The following is a 14,922-nucleotide window of genomic DNA, read 5'->3' on the forward strand; positions in this document are numbered from 1 at the left end:
ATACACAAAAATTAACTCCAAATGGATTAAAGACTTGAATGTAAGACCTGAAACTATGAAACTTCTAGAAGAAAACATAGGCAGTACACTCTTCGACATCCGTCTTAGCAACGTATTTTCAAGCACCATGTCTGACCAGTCAAGAGAAACAATAGAAAAAATAAACAAATGGGACTACATCAAACTAAAAAGCTTCTGCACAGCAAAGGAAACCATCAACAAAACAAAAAGACAACCTAACAATTTGGAGAAGATATTTGCAAACCATACATCTGATAAGGGGTTAATCTCCAAAATATATAAAGAACTCATGCATCTCAACAACAAAAAAACTAACAACCCAATTAAAAAATGGGCAAAAGACCTGAACAGACATTTCTCCAAAGAAGATATACAGATGGCCAATAGACACATGAAAAGATGTTCAAAATCATTAACTATCAGGGAAATGCAAATCAAAACTACAATAAGATACCACCTCACGCCCATCAGAATGGCTATAATTAATGAGACAGGAAACAACAAGTGTTGGAGAGGATGTGGAGAGAAGGAAACTCTCATACACTGCTGGTGGGAGTGCAAACTGGTGCAGTCACTATGGAAAACAGTACGGAGATTCCTCAAAAAATCAAGGATAGAACTACCATACGATCCAGCTATTCCACTGCTGGGTATTTATTCAAAGAACTTGAAAACATCAATGTGTAAAGAGACATGCACCCCTGTGTTCATTGCAGCGTTATTCACAATAGCGAAGACTTGGAAGCAACCTAAGCGCCCATCAAGGGACAAATGGATAAAGCTGTGGTATATATACACAATGGAATACTACTCAGCCATAAGAAACGATGAAATCCAGCCATTTGTGACAAATGGATGGACATTGAGGGTATTATGCAAAGTGAAATAAGTCAGAGGGAGAAGGTCAAATACCGTATGATTTCCTTCATTAAGTAGTAGATAATAACAACAATAAACAAACACATAGAGACAGAGATTGGATTGGTGGTTACCAGAGGGGAAGGGGGTAGGGAGAAGGGTGAAAGGGATAATTCGGTACATGTGTGTGGTGATGGGTTGTAATTAGTATTTGGGTGGCGAACATGATGTAATCTATGCAGAAATAGAAGTATAATGATGTACACCTGAAATTTATACACTGTTATAAACCAATGTTTCTGCAATAAACAAAAAATTAAAAAAAAAAAATAGAAAACGCACAATAATGCCAGCCTTCCTCTGCCTCTGGATAACTTAGTTTAACTTCTCTAAGCTTGTTTCCTCATCAGCAATAACTATCTTGCCAATTTCACAGTCATTGAGGGACCAAACAAGGTAACAGATGCAAATGCTCTTTGAAAAGTATTAAAGAACCACATGTAAGTGACTCATCACTATTATTCTTGGAAAAATTGACTATAGTGGAGTCATTTTAAAATGGAGTCAGAGCTGCCTTTACAGAGAAACTACCTTGGTGTCTTGAAACTTGGACTGGGCCAAACCTTTGGACTGGGCTAAAGAAGCAATTTTTTTATAAGCAATTGTTTGAGAAGTCAGCAGGAGAATGAACATCTTGATCACAAAGACAGAGGATATGGACTTTCTGAAGATAGAATCAATAGTCAATCAATGTTTAGCCAAGACTAGCTCTCTGCCTCCAAATCCAATTAAAATTCTTTGTAATATAACCTCCATTCTTTGCCTTTAAAAACCCCAGACTTTTATTCTCTAGTGGGACACTATTTGGGTTGCTACCCAAATCTGTGTGCCCCGAATTGCAATTCTTTGATCCTATTTTGGCTCTTTATTTTTAGGTTAACACACATGATGTCAGAGGTGGGATCCGAAGCAATCTCACCTTTGTGGACTGGCGCCCCCTAGAACCAGATGCAGTACCTACATAAGCCATCTTGGGCTCACAGTTTCCATGGATCTCCGAACTTTCCAATTGTGAGCCCTCTCAGGTTCTGACCTCCTTCCACTTGGTTGAGGTCAATGCCTTTTTTTTGGGATCCAGGGTGACTGCCCAGGAGTTGATTGTCTCAGTGCCAGCATGGTGGCCATTGCTGCAGAAGGTAACTCTCTCAGCAGTTTTCCTTGGTTGGTGAGTGCTCTAACCAAATTAAGGGATTTCCTTGTTGTTATTCTTGTTTGTGTGCTTTTCTTTACAATGGGACTTTCATTTTCTAAAGTTTCCCGAGAGAAATTCCTCCCTCTGGAACTCCAGCTGTTTTTATGTTTAAAAATTATGGCCTTTCCTCTTGTACATTTCTATCTCAGTGGATCAATAACACCAAAGATGATTTAAAATTACAGTGGCCACTTTGGGACGCTTTTGAGCTTCCAAAACTTGTCTTTTTGTGCACTAGATTTGAGAGCCGTGGACCAGACAAATGGAATGCAATCTTTAACTTCTAAAGAATCAAGTGCACCACCTTCCAGCACACCTGGCTAAAAACTATGATCCCAAAAGCTATAAGTATTTATAAAGAACAGCAAAACCTTACTAAGCTTGTTTCATGTCCTGAGAGCTTGGCTTGGTAACTGTCAGGTTCTGGGCCCAAAATATAGTAGGACAGAAATGTGGGTTGCACCCCATTTGTGGCCAGATATTGCTGGCAGAAATGGAGGTTAGACTCCCTTTGTGGCTAGGGTCCTACCAAACTGCTGCCAGCCCTCAGGGAAACAGCAAAGGCTCTTAGAAGGAACATTCCAATTAGATAAGATCATTTAAGAAGTGCACTTAAAAGCAGAGGCTTCAAAATTCCAAAATAGCCTTATTGAAAGTTTCGTTGCAAAAAGCTAATGAAAAATTAAGATATAAGAGGTATCTAAAAGAAAAGACCATACAAAAGTCTCAGTTAATGGCTTTACAGATACCCCATATCTACCTTTCAAGGAGGGCTGTATGAGCCCCTTCCAGAGTTAATAAGACTCTGAGAGATTTTCTGGTAAACTGCTATTATATTCCTTCAAACAGCCAAGGGGAAACTAAAATTAAAAATTAATGGAGTTGTTTAATACTGCCAGAAATATTTACTGTTCGGCCTGAGTAAAACCTGAGAAGATATTTGAAAGGATTTAGTAACTTATGATCAGAAATTTGGCCAAATTGGAAGCTGATATTCAGAGCCTGATGTGAGTTTTTTTTCTAGGCTTTCTTCCCTAAGCTAAAATAAAACTATGTACCCAGAGGGAAAGAAATAAATTAAGGATAATGTAATTGGATGGGTATGTCAGTCCTTTGATAAGCAGCTAACCTCCTCTATTTATCTCAAGAAGCTTGTATCCTCTCTGAGAACTGTTATCCAGACCATCCCTGATTCCTAAGACTGAAGGGAAAAAAAGAGGGAAAGAAGCTTTTGGAGATGTAGACTGCTATGGAAGCACTCTTGCCCAAAAATCTAAGGAAAATTTTAAAACAGAGGCTATAAGATCTGTGCATCTGTCTGTGTGTTTATGTGTGGGTCTACATATCTATGTTATAAATATGTGATATTTCTCTACGTCTGGATGGTATTATCAAGACTAGTTTATAAGTGAGCTTGATTTAATTGGCTTGAAAACAAACAAGCGCGATATAAATTGAGTATACTCTCAAAAGAAATATAACAGAAACTAACCCAAATGTTTTTCAAGTTAACGTGATATAGAATAACCTTTGGTATATAAAAACTTATTTGGGGCCAGCCCCATGGCGTAGTGGTTAAGTGCACGTGCTCTGCTGCTGGTGGCCCAGGTTTGGATCCTGGGTGTGCACCGAGGCACCGCTTGTCAGGCCATGCTATGGTGGCGTCCCTTATAAAGTGGAGGAAGATAGGCACACATGTTAGCCCAGGGCTAGTTTTCCTCAGCAAAAAGAGGAAGATTGGCATGGATGTTAGCTCAGGACTGATCTTCCTCATAAAAAAAAAAAAGCTTATTGTTGTTGGTTTGATTGAAATAGGCATGTCCTCAGAGGTATCAGCATTGGATATGATGCAGACATGCAGCCTTTATTCTACCTGGGTTTATTAGTCAAATAATCTCCTGTTATCTCTGTTACAAAATTTGTCAGCCATAAAAATAATAACTTAGAATGATAGCTGATTTTGTCTAACGTCTCAAGAAGTTTTTGTAGGTAATATAAACATAATTATTGGGAACAAATGAACTAAATAGATGTAAGATAAAAGGTTTTCAGGTGAATTTTTTTATGTCTTACGGTGTATGTACTTAAAAATAACTTCAAAACCTTTTGGTAACTTGAAACCTTGGAGTTTTGCTAAATTAAGTAAAATTATAAAAATGTAGAGTATCTAGGTCATTTCCAAATAAGATAAAATATTAGACATTCCAAATGGAACACCTCTGGTGAAGTAAAAACTGAACTAGACAAAAGCTGAGCCCAGGCTGAATGGTTAAATGCTGTGCCCACTGGCACCCCATGGTTCTTTGATCTCTTTAGCTAGCTACCCTTAGGAATGCCCTCCTGTTTCAGATCTATTCTTTAATTTGGATTTAGCATTTTGTTTATTATTATAGTAATTTTCACTGTTGTAAAACTGTCCCTTCTGCATAGCTTGATGTTATAAAAACACCGGTCGGATAATGGTTGCTCAGTGCTTTGAAATGATTGCTAAGGCTTACGAGCCCTTACCTGAGAAACTTCAAGGAACTACAGACAGTGATTGCCCTTAAAGGAACTTGATGGTAAGCCTTTGCTCTGGCACTGTTGTTGCTCAAATGTGGCCTAAGGCTCCTAATGAAACCACTTTTCCTCCTATGGGACATGACATACCAGGAACGAGCCTGTCTGGTGATGAAGGATCAACAATGCTTTGATGGCTGATCAGCAGTGCTTTCCAATAGCTGATTAGCAATGCTTTCAAATGGTTGATCAGTGATTCTTTCAAAGAAAGATCTTGACCAAAAGGGGAAAATGTCAAAACTGACTACAGTGGGTCATTTTAAAATGGATTTGGAGCTGCCTTTCCAGAGAAACTACCTTGGTGCTTGAAGCTTGGACTGGCCCAAACCTTTGGACTGGCCCAAATGGCAACTGTTTCACAAGCAATTGTTTGAGAAGTCAGCAGGAGAACCGACATCCTGATCACAAAGACTTTCACAAAGAAATATGGACTTTCTGAAGGTAGAATCAATAATCAATGGTTAGCCAAGACTAGCTTTCTGCCTCTAACTCCAATTAAAATTCTTTGTAATACAACCTCCCTTCTTTGCTTTAAAAAACCCCTGACTTGCACTCCCTAGTGGGACACTATTTGGGTTGCTACCCAAATCAGTGTACCCTGAATTGCAATTCTGTGATCCCAATATAAATGCCTTGCTGCCTCTCATTTTGGCTCTTTATTTTTAGGTTAACATTCTCAAAGTCTTATAATAATCTTGGATATAATACATGGCTGAGTGAGCATAAGCTGGCCAGACTTCACCTTTCCTAGTAGGTTTTCCATAGCCTCTGCTTCAGGATAAATAAAAAATTTCTTCACATCCTGCCTTCACTTTGTTGACTGTTCAACACTCTCTTTATCTACACGTCCCGCTTGCCTTTCTGAGAGTATGTATCTGGAACAGCATTCTGCAAAACAGAGGAAAGAGTATTTTTCTTAGAGACATCCCTTGCAGGTGCAGTCCCATTAACATTTATTGAACTCCAAGCTAGAAGAGAAGCTAGAGGTACACAAATGAATAAACAGGGCCTTGGTCTTCGTGAGCTTAGGGGCCCATCAATTGATAGTAATGGACATTTCCTGTCAGGAGAGTGAGATCTGCTGCCCATCTGTAGGACAGCACAGCTGCACACAAGCAGGAGGGGGCAGAGGAAGGCACAGCTCGGCTCTGGAGACCAACTGGTCCAGATGGAATCTCCTGCGCCCCATTCGCATCTGCTACTCGGAAGGCAGCCCTTGCCATTCCCTTTTCTTGGAGCCCAGGGAAGACAAAAGACCCTTTCCTACCACTATAGTAGATATACCCCAAGTCAGGACATCGGACTCTGCAGCGCTACGACCCCTACTCCCTCTTAAGGAGCCACGGCGCCCTCCAGCGGAGGAACAACGGAGAAACCCCAGAAAGACGCCCCGAAAGCGCAGTACACCTTCAAGTCTTTCTCCTTAAGAGGAGCTCGCTCTCTCCGGCCCCGCCCCCTCACGGAGTCCCGCCCCCGACGCGATCTTTCCTCTGTCACCGATTGGTTGGTTCCTGTGCGTGGAGACGTTGCGTTGCGGGGCGGGGCGGAGGAGCGTTTTCCGTGGGGCCTCAGCCTTGTGTCCCCGGCCGCCGCCCCCGCTGCCGCGGGGTACCCGCCCCTCGCCTGCCTTTAGAGGGTATAGGCGACAGCCCGGGCTTCAGGTGGTCGTACAGACGGGAAACGTTTCTCCGGAGCCGCGTTTTCCAGCTGGCGGCTCTTCTCTGCCGGGTCCAGGTCGGGGAGGAAAATGGCGCCGGCGCCCCGAGGCGTCCGGGAGGAGCCGCTGCTGGAGTGTCGGTCGGGACCGCTTTCCCGGCTCCTGTTTCTCGCCCAGGCGGTCCTTTTCCTGCTGCCGGCCGCCCGGGCAGGACTCTGCCCCGCGCTCTGCTCCTGCCGCATCCCTCTGCTGGACTGCAGTCGTAGGAAACTGCCTGCGCCGAGCTGGAGGGCGCTGTCGAGCCCGCTGCCCCCCGACGCCGCCAGCCTGTGAGTAGAGTTGCCGGGCGGGGGGACCGAAGGAAAGGGGAGCTCCTCCTCCAAGGGGAACCAGAGGGAGACAGGCCTGGTCGGAGGGCGCAGTCTAGAGCCTGAGTTCTGAAGGAAAATGACATTACGATGTTGTGAACTTTTGGGGTGGGGGTGGGGATGGTGGAAGCTTGAAAAGACTGGTGTTAAGCTTTTGGAGATTTGTGTGAAGACCAGGGTTAAGATTTTTGGGAGTCTGTGATTCGTGGGCTGAGGAGGAGTTGGGTTGGGGATATTGTTAAGGACTTACTGATACTGGGCAGCGGCATTGACTCTGGATGGTTGGGGCTCCTTGCCCACTTTGCGCTGTATCATGCAGTGTGTACCTCAGCTTGCATGGTCCCGGGCACGTGATTTTATAAGCAGGCTCGTCAAAGACATACGAACTGCCTTTTGTCCCCAGTTCGCATTTTGGCTCTTTTTGTGCTGCAGTTTGGTAGTTAACAAGGGTAAAACGTGTTAGGAGCTGCGGTGTTAGGAGATCTAGTACTATCGCGAACAAATGTCTTTATAAGTAGCATTCTTGATCTCATTTAAGATTCACTGTAAAGAAGAGAAGGAATATTCTTTCCAAAGTCACGTGATGCTTTAATAGTTTTCGCTGCATTTCTTTGTGGCAAAGAACCTAAAAATCAGTCCTCTTTGTTTATGTATGAGAAGCAAGTACAGTGATTGGATGAGTAATTCTGGAGACTCCACTGCTGAGTGCTCATCTTGACAGGCCTGTGTTAGACAGTGGCACCTGGAGAGCTCATTAGTCTGAGTCAGCGTGGTGGCATTAGGAGCAACAGTAGGTATTATGTGCTGCAGTTGTGGGGCTTCTTAACCACCGTCATACAGTTATTTCTCTGCTGCTAACTGAGCAATGCATTTATTAATTGATAGATTTCTAATACAGTTGTCACAAAAAAGAATAGCTTGAGGTGCAATTAAAGTATGAGGGGCTATTTGAATTTTCATTGGAAATAGAAGGTCTCTCTGCTGCAGAGGTCTAAGTATTTATACATTTGCAAATAGGTTAGTATAGGAAAGAAAGCTATCTCATAAATTCATTGAGAAAGTTAAGGTAACTTAACCAAATGTTGTAGTAGCTTAGGTCTGTAATCCAATAAGATGCTTCCTGTTGTTTTATGATAGTGACACCTGTAGCTCATTCTGGTTCTGTTGACATAAATAAAATTTAAAAATTCATATCAATGTGCAGCATAGTCTAAATTAGACCTACTACAGCATCTTTCTTATTATGCAACAAGTGCCTTTTTCTGAGAAATTTTCTTGGAACAGCTACCTGATTAAGACAGAGTATATCTGGTGCAGGTTTAAAAACAACACAGCTTCTCATTTAGCTGTAATTGAAGTAAATGTGGCCTACTTTTTAAGGTCCCCTGTTGGTAGGTAAACAGTAATTAGAAATAGTTTTATGTAAGATATATTTATTTTGTGTCTAGGTTTGATTTTTGTTTAATCAAGACAAATTGCCAAAAGCCAAATGACATTCAAAAATTTTAAATGTCCTATAATAAAATTGACATTTTCAGTTGAGGTAAAATGCCTTGGAGACCAATTCTGTTGTAGAAATTTAATTGGATAGAAGTCTTACATTAGCAGAATAACTCTTAGACTTTTAAAAGGTGGGATTGTGCTGTTTTGAATTGAGAAATCTAACATTCGTCAGCAGTAGCCTTCAGCTGTAAAACCACTAGATACACATGGGTTTCTTTATGCAGTTTTGAATTTTTAAAACACATGCAATGTTTTAAATATATTAGCAATTCAAACTCGGGTGCTTAAACTTGTGGCCATTATCAAAAAGATTGTAGACAAAATTTATTAATCCTGGGTTTGAAATGTGTATATCTGCCCGTGGTTCCTGGCACAGAGCTCCTGGAACTCTTCTAATTTCCTAAGTGATAAGAGCACTAGGAACATCTTTTGTTCTAATATTTGGTCTTTACTCTGATTTCTGACACAGAGCTTCTAAATCTCTTGGAATTTCCTGGGTGATGAGAGTCTTTTGATCTAAAGAGGTGACTCTTGGTGGTCTCCTGGATATCTTCAGGATGGGGGCTGGTCACCAGCAAGAACAAGCCATGATTAGAAGTTGGATCTTTCAGCCCCACCCCCCCCATCCTCTTAGAAGGAGAGAGGGGCTGGAGATTGAGTTAACAATTGATTGTGCCTGTGTGAAGAAGCCTCCATAAAAATCCCAAAAGTTTGAGTTTGGAGAGCTTCTGGGTTGGTGAACACATCTATGCACTGGGAGGGTGGGGCACCCCAACTCTGCGGGGGTGGAAGCTCCTGCACTGGACCCTTCCGGGTCTCGCCCTATATATCTCTTCATCTGGCTGTTCATCTGTGTCCTTTATCATATCTTCTATTATGTAATAAACCAGTAAACGTAAGTAAGTGTTTCCCTGAGTTCTGTGAGCTATAGCAAGTGATTAAATCTGAGGGGATTGTGGGAACCTCTGATCTGTAGCCAAGTCGGACAGAAGTTGTGGGTAACAGGGAGACCTACTACTTAGGATTGGTGTCTGAAGTGGGTGGCAGTCTTGAGGGACTGAGCCCTCAACTTGTGGGGTCTGCACTAACTCCAGGTAGTGTCAGAATTGAATTGAATTATAGGACACCCAGCTGGTGTTGGAGAATTGGTTGGTGTGGGGAAAAAAACACACACACACATCTGGTGTCAGAAATACGTGTTTGAGTAAAGGAAGAAACAAGTGACAAAAATTCTTTGCTTTACTAAACTTTAGCCAGGCTCCTGAACCTTCTCCTAGGCACATTTGTGCACATCCTTGTAAAGTGCACTTGTAGCAAGAAGCCTGCTAAGTCAGTTTAGCAAGAAGTCCCCACCTTTGATATCTGATCAGATTCTTCCTCTTCCACCATCCCCCAGGTGATGTCTGATCACCCTGGCCTATCTTCAGCAAGAATCCTGTTAGATCTGTTTAGTCAGAACCCCCTTAACCCCTGATGTTTCCTCTTTAATGCATTTTTTTTTTTAAGATTTTATTTATTTGTTTTTCCCCCAGTGCCCCAGTAGATAGTTGTATGTCATAGCTGCACATCCTTCTAGTTGCCGTATGTGGGACGCGGCCTCGGCATGGCCGGAGAAGCGGTGCGTTGGTGCGCGCCCGGGATCTGAACCCGGGCCGCCACCAGCGGAGCGCGCGCACTTAACTGCTAAGCCACGGGGCCGGCCCTGATGTTTCCTCTTAATAATTTTCCATCCACTGACCTCATCCTGCTCCTTAGCTATAAATTCCCACTTAGCCATGAAGTATGCAGAGTTGAGCCCTATCTTTTTCTCCCAGTGCAAAATTTCATCTCAGTGGTCCCTATACCTATTGAGATAGGCCTCCCCGCTCAAAGTCTTCCTTACCATGCTTTCACAAGTATCATTGAATATTTTTTTCCTTTTAACAGTTATGGTGCCACAACTTGGATAGGATCAGATTCATCATTGGACCCCCGGACCTCTCACCCAGGACCCTACCTTTGAAGCCTTTATCTTCACTCCTGACTGATTGATCGGGGATCCATTGGTGAGTCCGACTCCTGAACCATTGCTCCGGACAAACGTCCGTGGAAGCTGGTAAGGACAGATTTTGCTTCTTAAGAGTCTGAGTGTACTCCAGAAGATGGGATAGAGTCCCAGATAAACACAGGCTGGGTTAGAGTCCCAAGTTTCTCTGTTTGTAAGAAGCTCAATTAGAGTCCCAGGCAAGCAGCAGTTTGTAAAAAGCTAGGATAGAGTCCTAGGCTTCTTTGTTTGAAAGGTACCTACTGGGCTGGAAGTCTCTTCTTCCTGCCTCTTTTTTTTTGCTTATTCCTTGACTCCTTGCACCGGAAGTCTTTTTTCCCGGCTCTCTGTGACATTTCTCAGTTTTCTCTATTAGATCCTGCTTCTCCCATGGGAATTTATTTGACTCAAAACCCCCTTCTTTTTTTTTTTTTATAATTTTATTTATTTATTTATTTTTCCCCCAAAGCCCCAGTAGGTAGTTATATGTCATAGCTGCACATCCTTCTAGTTGCTGTATGTGGGACGCGACCTCGGCATGGCCGGAGAAGCAGTGCATTGGTGCACGCCCGGGGTCCGAACCCGGGTCGCCAGCAACAGAGCACGAGCACCCAGCCACTAAGCCACGGGGCCGGCCCTCAAAACCCCCTTCTTGAACCCCTGCTGACTATATTCTCCACCAACTGTGTCTACCTCCATTCTTGTTGGCATGATTTTGCTGAGAATAATGTGGAATTTCTTTGGCCTCTTTGGCAAACTTGAGGTTTCCCCAGACTGGCTCCTCTCAGACTTCTCCCTTCTCATTGCTTCTGATTCTCCTTCCTCCTCTTACCACCTTCAGTCTTCCCTCCAGTTCCCTCGAATCATTTGATATGTCCCCCTCCAAACCTCTTCCTCCTCCATCCATCTGTCCACCCCTGCCACACCTTTTTCCACCCCAGTCTCTATAGTCACTTGAACTTTGGGCTCCCTGCCCTCCATTGGGGGCTGTCAAGGGACTTAGGGATCCCTAAAATGAATGACTTGAGGCTAAAAAGGGAAAAGCCTAATTGGAAATGGGCTGGATATTTTGGCCAGTTGGATGGGCTTTGGAGACGTCAGATATGTATTAGATGTCACCTTGCTCACTCACCTAAAATTTGGTCCACAGCCTCCATAAGATTACATATCATGGCAAGGGAAGGTCTTGAAGGTGGTCTTTACAAAATTCGTAAATAGGTAACCCTAACTTGTCCCATTTGCCAGAAACAATTTGCATAAAAATATAAAGTGGAGAGAAGACAAGAGCTAATTATTTTATATAAACCACTGAGTTTATATTACTATGTTTTATTAACTCATGGCTAAAATTTTAGAATGAAAACCGTAAGATCTGTATTTGTGTCTATCTGTACGTTTATGTATGTCAATATATGTGTATGTTATAGATGTGCGATATTTTTCTACCACTGGATGTTATTACCAAGTCAATTTATAAAATTCCTTAAAGGAGTCCTGTTCAAATTGGCTTAGAGACAAATGAGCACTTATGTAAATTAAGTATTCCTGAAACTCTCAGAAATAGAGAAATTAACCCAATGTTTTAAGTCCACATGATCTGGGATAATTTTTTGTAAATCTAATTTGAAAATTGTTGGTAAAATAAAAACAGGCCTGTCTTTCGAGTTGTCAGCATTAAATATGTAGTGCAGGCATATACAGGCATACCTCAGAGATATTGCAGGTTCGGTTCCAGATCACCGCAATAAAGCAAGTCACATGAATTTTTTGGTTTCCCGTTGCATATAAAAGTTATGTTAATGTTATATTGTAGTTTCTTAAGTGTGCATTAGAATTATGTCTAAAAAATGTATATACCTTAATTAAAAAATGCTTTATTGCTAAAGAATGCTAACCATTATCTGAGCTTTCAGCGAGTCATAATCTTTTTGCTGGTGGAGGATCTTGCCTCGATGTTGATGGCTGCTGACTGATCAGCGTGGTGATTGCTGAAGGCTGGGGTGGCTGTGGCAATTTCTGAAAATAAGACAGCAATGAAGTTTGCCACATTTTACCCGCAGTAGAACTTCTTTCAGAATTGGAGTCAGTCCTCTCAAACCCTGCTGCTGCTTTATCAACTAAGTTTATGTAATATTCTAAATCCTTTGTTGTTGTTTAAACAATTTTAACAGCATTTTCCCCACCAGGAGTAGACTCCATCTCAAGAAACCACTTTCTTTGCTCATCCATAAGAAGCAACTCCTCATCTGTTCAAGTTTTATCATGAGATTGCAGCAATTCAGTCACATCTTCAGGCCCCACTTCTAATTCTAGTTCTCTTGCTGTTTCCACCACATCTGCAGTTACTTCCTCCATGGGAGTTTTGAACCCCTCAAAGTCATCCATGAAGGTTGGAACCAACTTCTTCCAAACTCCTGTTATGTTGATGTTTTGACCCTTCACGTGAATCACAAATGTTCTTAATGGTATCTAGAATGGTTAATCATTTCAAGAAGGTTTTAAATTTACTTTACCCAGATCCCTTAGAGGAATCACTTTCCATGGTAGCTGTAGCCTTATGAAATGTATTTCTTTTTTTTTTTTCTGAGGAAGATCAGCCCTGAGCTAACATCCATGCCAATCCTCCTCTTTTTTTGCTGAGGAAGACTAGCCCTGGGCTAACATCCGTGCCCATCTTCCTCCACTTTATATGGAATGCCACCACAGCATGGCATGACAAGCAGTGCATCGGTGCGTGCCTGGGATCCGAACCTGGGCCGCCAGCAGCAGAGCGCGTGCACTTAACCGCTACACCAGGGAGCTGGCCCCCAAAATGTATTTCTTTAATAATAAGACTTGAGAGTGGAAATTACTCCTTGATCCATGGGCTGCAGAATGGATGTCATGTTAGTGGGCATGAAAATAGCATTAATCTCGTGCATCTCCTTCGAGCTCATGGGTGACCAGGTGCGTTGTCAGTGAGCAGTAATATTTTGAAAGGAATCTTTTTTTCTGAGCAGTAGGTCTCAACAGTGGGATTAAAATATTCAGTAAACCATGTTGGAAACAGATGTGCTGTCATCCAGGCTTTGTTATTCCGTTTATAGAGCACAGGCAGAGTAGAGTTAGCATAATTCTTAAGGGCCCTAGGATTTCTGGAATGAGAAATGAGCATTGGCTCCAACGTAAAGTCACCAGCTGCGTTAGCCCCTAATAAGAGAGTCAGCCTGTCCTTTGAAGCTTGGAAGCCAAGCATTGACTTCTCCTCTGTAGCTGTGAAAGTCCTAGATGGCGTCTTCTTCCATTATAAGGTCGTTTCATCTATGTTGACAATATGTTGTTTAGTGTAGCCACCTTCATTAATTATCTTAGCTAGATCTTCTGGGTAACTTGCTGTGGCTTCTGCATCAGCACTTTCTGCTTCACCTTGTACTTACATTATGTTATGGAGATGGCTTCTTTCTTTAAACCTCATGAACCAACCTCTGTTAGTTTCAGACTTTTCTTCTGCAGCTTCCTTACCTCTCTCAGCCTTCATAGAATCGGAGAGAGTTAGGGCCTTGCTCTGGATTAGGCTTAGGCTTAAGGGAATGTTGTGGCTGGTTTGGTCTTCTATCCAGACCACTAAAACTTTCTCCATATCACCAATAAGGTAATATTATTGGTGTGTTCACTGGAGTAATACTTTTAATTTCCTTCAAGAACTTTTCCTTTGCATTCACAGCTTGGCTAACTGTTTGGCACAAGAGGCCTAGCTTTCGGCCTGTCTTGGCTTTCCACATACCTTCCTCACTAAACTTAATCATTTCTAGCTTTTGATTTAAAGTGAGAGATGTGTGACTCTTCCTTTTACTTGAACACTTAGAGGCCATTGTAGGGTTATTAATTGGCCTAATTTCAATATTGTGTCTCAGGGAATAGGGAGGCCCAAAGAAAGGTAGAGAGACGGGGGAATGCGGGTCAGTGGAGCAATCAGAACACACACAACATTTATGGATTAAGTTTGCTGTCTTGTATGGGGGTAGTTCATGGTGCCCCAAAACAATTATAATAGTAACATCAAAGATCACTGATCACAGATTACCATAACAATCTGCGATAATAATGAAAATAATAATAATGTTCTTGAAATGATAATTATGAAATAATAATAATGAAATAGTTTGAAATATTGTAGGAATTACCAAAATGTGACACAGAGACAAGAAGTGAGCAAATGCTGTAGGAAAAATGGTGTCGATAGACTTGCTCAATGAGGGTTTGCCACAAACCATCAATTTGTAAAAAATGTGATATCTGCGAAGCACAATGAAGTGAAGCACAATAAAAGGAGGTATGCCTGTAATTTTTTTCTACCCAGATTTACTAGTCAAACAACCTTATTTTATCTCTCTTTTAGATGTTTAAGATTATAAAACTATGAATACAAACTAAGATATATATATAATTATATATGTATAATAAAAATGAATTGCTTGATGTATGTCAAGTGTGGCAGTAAACAAAGCGGGGATGGGGAACATGTATTTAACCTTTTTAGGTTTTTGCTTTTGTGATGCTTGCCTAACGTGTGGTTTTTTTTGTTTGTTTGTTTTCTTTTTTTGTGAGGAAGATCAGCCCTGAGCTAACATCCATGCCAATCCTCCTCTTTTTGCTGAGGAAGACTGGCCCTGGGCTAACATCTGTGCCATCTTCCTACACT

At 41.9% G+C, this 14,922-nt stretch overlaps 1 protein-coding gene across 10 annotated transcripts in view; it reads left to right on the forward strand.

The window, feature by feature from the left end:
- Positions 1-6,254: 6,254 nt before the first annotated feature.
- LRIG2 (leucine rich repeats and immunoglobulin like domains 2) overlaps positions 6,255-14,922 on the forward strand; it is a 60,961-nt gene continuing 52,293 nt past the window's right edge. For 4 of the 10 annotated variants that reach the window (XM_058538813.1, XM_058538820.1, XM_058538815.1 and 1 more), the window contains exon 1: positions 6,255-6,676. In XM_058538813.1, coding sequence (XP_058394796.1) covers positions 6,438-6,676 — 239 coding nt within the window. In that variant the 5' untranslated portion in view covers positions 6,255-6,437. Of the gene's footprint in view, positions 6,677-10,144; positions 10,314-14,397; positions 14,554-14,922 lie in introns of those variants that run through there. The other 6 variants (XM_058538816.1, XM_058538819.1, XM_058538817.1 and 3 more) reach the window with 5 other exon arrangements.

This window comes from Diceros bicornis, chromosome 4 (assembly GCF_020826845.1).
Source record: "Diceros bicornis minor isolate mBicDic1 chromosome 4, mDicBic1.mat.cur, whole genome shotgun sequence".
Lineage (NCBI taxonomy): Eukaryota > Metazoa > Chordata > Mammalia > Perissodactyla > Rhinocerotidae > Diceros > Diceros bicornis.